The 5121-nt window shown below is 54.9% G+C and overlaps 1 protein-coding gene across 1 annotated transcript in view; it reads left to right on the forward strand.

Moving 5' to 3' along the window:
* The window catches only part of IL6R (interleukin 6 receptor), a 43411-nt gene that overhangs the window by 12006 nt on the left and 26284 nt on the right, over window positions 1-5121 (forward strand). Inside the window, exons 2-3 of the mRNA XM_005867492.2 lie at window positions 3848-4096; window positions 4905-5028. Of these exons, the coding sequence (XP_005867554.1) occupies window positions 3848-4096; window positions 4905-5028 (373 nt within the window). The remainder of the gene's footprint in view (window positions 1-3847; window positions 4097-4904; window positions 5029-5121) is intronic.

Genomic DNA, 5121 nt, shown 5'->3' on the forward strand with positions numbered 1-5121 from the left:
ACAACTTATAGAAAATTCAAAAACTACAGAAAGATGAAAAGAAAGAAACCTTCTGGTCTCATCCTTTGGAGAGGTGGGCAGAGATGCCAGGAGGGCATTCTGTGAACACCCCTCCCTCCTCCTCCCAGAAACCGCCCATGGGTCCCACGTGACGCGGCCACCCGCAGTCAGGGGTCTGACTCAGAGATCGGGTGGGGTCGGGGGCAGAGGGGTGAGTGGGCGGGTGGGGAGGGGGCAGCGCTGCCCACTCTGACATTGGCACGTTTGTCTCCTTGTGGTCTTTCCTCCGAGTTTTTGTGACCATCCTGTATCCAGTGCTTCAAAAAGCCGAGTTAGCACGGGGCTGCTCAGGCTCTAGAAGAGATCTATTAGGAAGAAGGGCCGGGACAGGCGACACTCACCAATGGCTGGTTTATAATTAATCATCGCCCATTAAAAAAAAAAAGTGACTCAGTTTTAAAGAACACTGTTACTCAAGTTCCCTGGCAGAGGAAGTGGCCATTATGTTTCTCCCGCAGCTCTGCTTTTGTGGAAGAGAAAAATAGGCTTTTTATTTGCTATTGCTCCGAGTTGCCCAAATAGTTTGGCCATTGTTCGCGAGCGCAGGAACAGAACAGCCCCTGCTATTGTTCAGAGGGTCACCAAACATGGCAAGAGCTTCCATCGGGACTGGGTAAGGGAAGTGAGCAGGGACACACGTTTCCTGGAACTGGCAAAGCAGGCGCAGGAAAGAGCTCCCGTGGGCTCTGCACTCACAGGGAGTGCTTTCCCCGGCGTCTCCTCGTTGGGGCAGGCTGGTCTGGTCTCCGTGGAGGGCCTGTCCCTTGTACCACCAGAGAGGGGGCACCTCTAGACCACTGTGTCAGCTGTTTTTTTTTTTTTTGTTTTAAATATATTTTTATTGATTTCAGAGAGGAAGGGAGAGCAAGAGAGAGATAGAAACATCCATGATGAGAGGGAATCATTGATTGGCTGCCTCCTGCGTGTTGGACCGAGCCTGCAACCCAGGCATGTGCCCTTGACCGGAATCGAACCCGGGACCCTTCGGTCTGCAGGCTGACGCTCTATCCACTGAGCCAAACCGGCTAGGGCAATGTGTCAGCTGTTTTTAATGTGGAGGCCCTGTCCAGGTGGAGACCACGTAGGTGCCCTACATGAAACAAGCATTTATTAAGCACCCACTGAACTCTCTATGAGTGCAAGCAGGAGCTCACGGCCTCGTAGTTACGGTTGGGGGTGGGGAGCTGGGTATAGTCCGGACCGTGCCATGTGAAAAGTGCCAGTGAAAGGATGAGCCGCCTGTGGTCCTCGGCCCCTACTTGGACCTTCATGCAACCTGCCCCGTGCTTTGTACTGGTGCTCCCGGCTGCCTGTGGGTTCTGATGTCTGCTCATCCGCTGGTGGAGGGATGTTGCACGCACCCCACCGCGGGGCCACCCGCCAGCAAACAGGAGCGGCTCCATCTCTGTTCCTGCAGAGATGGTAATTCGTGCATGAGCTCAATGTCCCTGTGGGGTTTACTCCTTACAGCTGCTTTATCAAGTGGAAAATGGAAAAGCGAAAATACCAATACAGTGATCAGAAGTGCCGGTGTGTCTTCTAAACGTAACCGCTTTCAGGCACAGGTGGAAATCAGTATGTGAACCGAAAGTGGCAAGCTGTATCTCCACCAGGCGCTTTCCGGACTTGAATCCATTGGACTGTGTATTCCGCTATGAAGGAAAAGGACACGTGTGACACACACACACTAGGACCAGCGATTCTACTCGGGGAAACTCGGAAAAATGCACCAAAAGCCACATGTGAGAAAGTTGATAGCCGCACTCTTTGAGATATGACTCAAACCTCCCTCAATGGGAGATGATCTACTGTAGCTGCACAATGGCATTTTTTAAAAAATATATTATTTTATTGCTTTTTTTTTTACAGAGAGGAAGGGAGAAAAAAAATATATTATTTTATTGCTTTTTTTTACAGAGAGGAAAGGAGTGGGATAGAGAGTTAGAAACATCCATGAGAGAGAAACATCCATCAGCTGCCTCCTGCACACCCCCTATTGGGGATATGCCCGCAACCAAGGTACATGCCCTTGACCGGAATTGAACCTGGGACCCTTGAGTCCGCAGGCTGACGCTCTATCCACTGAGCCAAACCAGTTAGGGCTGCACAATGGAATATTGCACAGCGGTGAAAATAAACACACTGGAGCTACATGTAAATAAATCACAGAAACACAATGAACGATAAAAATACATGGCATGAGTAGTGAGTCTATTTTTCAAAGTCAGGGAGGGATGCCCTGGCCAGTTGGGCTCAGCGGGTAGAGTGTCAGCCCACTGACCTAAGGGTCTCGGGTTTGATTCCCAGTCAAGGAATCAAATGGACCTCGGTTGCAGGTTCGATCTCCGGCCCAGGTCAGGGTGTGTGTGCAGTAAGCAACCTGTCCATACCTCTTTCTCATGTCGACGTTTCTTCCCCTCCCACTTCCCTTCCACTCTGTCTGAAAACCAAGGGGAAAATGTCCTCCGGTGAGGATTTTAAAAAAAGTAAGGGAGACGAACCCCAGAAGGGAACACTGTGTGGGGGAGGCTGGAGGGTGCAGACGTGGAGCGGGTGCTCAGGGACAGAGATTGCGCTACTTGTTCCTGCAGCCTCGGGGCAGAGGCTCTGGCTCCCAGTGGTGACGGAGAAGGCAGCTGGAAGGCAGCCTGTGTCACCAGGCAGGGCCCAGCCCCAGGAGACGCCACCTCTGTCCCTTTGATGCCCATGTCCCTGGTCCCTGGGCTGTGGCCAATGGTCGGTTTGCACGACCAGCCCTGGCTTTGGGATTGTCAACCTCTGGGAGTCACTGAGCCTTGGGCCCTCCTTGCTGACAGCCCCCTCGGATGGGGTGGGAGGAAGGACAGTCTGCCAGGTGTGAAGTTAAAACTCTCTCCCAAGCGAGAAGGCTCTGCAGGTCTGAGAGAGACTGGTGCTCCTCCTCCAGGCGCGAGAGCAGGGGTGGGGGGGTGAGAGGTCGGATGCTCAGGCAGCTGCTGGGCCCCTACAAAATCTTGGGCCAGATGTATTGCTGCTGCTTGCTAATGAGTGGTTGGACACGTGGTTTGAAGGACTAAGTGTGCTTCATGTGAAACTGGCTATCTTCCCTGGCCCCAGTGCCCTCAGCTCCTTGGACTCATTTAAGAGATGGGTTAATAGATTAGTCCAAGGTGGGCTCTGGCTGGTGTGGCTCAGTGATAGAGTGTCGGCCCACACACCAAAGGGTTTCGAGTTTGAATCCAGGTCAAGGGCACGTGTTTGGGCTGCAGGTGTGGTCCCGTAGGGCTGGTCGGGGAGCCTGTGGGAGGCAACAAATTGATGTGTCTCTTTCCCATCGATGTTTTTCTCTCTCCCTCCCTCCCTCCCTCCCTTCCACTCTCTCTAGAAATCAATGGAAAAAATATCCTCGGGTGAGGATTAACAACAACAACAAAAATTAGTCCAAGGTGGCTGGACTAATTTATATCTTAGAGCACGAATATAGAATCTGTACTAAAAAAAAATTTACTTGTTCCTTTAATTTTGGACACTAGGCCGTGAACAGTGGCAGGCCCTCCAAGGGTTTTCTAAGCAAAAGAGTGGGGAGGCCGGATCGAGACTCCGAGGGCTCCCCTGGGCAGCTGGGTGGCGAGGGCCAAGGCTGGGGCCTGGGGCCACGGGGAGGCTGTTGCCATCACCCAGGCGGAGGCCCGGACCACGGGGTGGACTTGGGAAATGTTTAGTATTGAAGCCTCACGGGGCTTCCCCAAATCAGGAATGAAGTTGCTCCGTTTGCCGTGGACTGACTGCGTGTCCTCTCTCTCCCCAGAGGTGGAGAGCGATGTGCTGACCAGCAGGCCCGGCGCCAACGTCACCCTGACCTGCCCCGGCGGGAAACCGGGAGACAATGCCACGGTTCACTGGGTGCTCGGGAACCCGGCGACGGTCTCGAGCCACGACAGATGGGCTGGTTGGGGGAGGAGGCTGCTCCTGAGGTCCCTGCAGCTCAACGACTCCGGGAACTATTCGTGCTACCGGGACGGCCTCCCGGCTGGGACCGTGCGCCTGCTGGTGGAGGGTGAGTTGTGTCCGCAGAGCTCTCGGGGACGGGATGGCTCCCTGCGAAGCAGCTTTTTCCTTGGCCCATGGATCCTGGGGACAGGCCCGCCGACGTCTGCCAGCGAGACAGGCGGGAATTCCCGCTGGGTGGGTGCACCTGGCTGGTGGGGACCCCGTCCCGCTGGCCTTGATGTGCAGTTAGGGCCAGAGGTGGGAGCCAGGGGGCCTGGGTGTGCCTCCTCCTTTGCAGCTCAACTTCTCTGCTCCTCAGTCTCCTCTTTGGTAAAGTAAATTCATGTTATTACCGTCCCTCTGAGTCAGTGCGAAAAGATGACATGGAGAGGAAGTGTGAGTGTGCGCACACATGGACATAGGATGTTGGACACTCTCAGACCAACCAGCTTTAGTTTGAGAGTCAGCAGGTTCTCAGCTCCCTCACGTCTCGTCTCGATAAAGACGCGCTGGAGCCAGGTGCCCCGTGCGCCAGGCCCTCTGCTCCCTGTGTCCCCGGGACCCTGTGCGGGAAAGCAGTGTTGCTGTTACTTAGATCATTTAATTTTAGAGGAGGAAACAGAAGAGCAGGCCTGTGTGACCCCAAAGCCGCCGTGTTGGGGATTGTTCTCTCTCCCCTTTAGACAGGGTAGCCCTGGGCGTCTCCCTTTGCCACTGTGAGGTCCTTTAAGTTCCCAGCCACTATTGTGTATGCGGCTGTTTGGGTCCCAGCCGGCGCCAGAGCTGGGGTGGGGAGGTGAGGATGGCTAAGCCAGGGGCTCCCCGAGAAGGGGAGGGAGGAGAGCTCACCTCGGCCCGGTGTGCCGGCCTTCCAGGTCCCCCCGAGGAGCCCAAGCTCTCCTGCTTCCGGAAGAGCCCCATCAGCAATGTCATCTGCGAGTGGAGCCCTCAGAGCCCGCCCTCCCGGGGCACCAGGGCCATGTTGTTGGTGAGGAAGCTGTAAGTATCCTGGTCTGGGCTGTGTTTATGTCTGCTCATCCTTCACTGAGGCCCTGGGAGGTGGCGGAGGGTGTAGGGGGGTGTGGGAGGATG

This window comes from Myotis brandtii, unplaced genomic scaffold, assembly GCF_000412655.1.
Source record: "Myotis brandtii unplaced genomic scaffold, ASM41265v1 scaffold250, whole genome shotgun sequence".
NCBI lineage: Eukaryota > Metazoa > Chordata > Mammalia > Chiroptera > Vespertilionidae > Myotis > Myotis brandtii.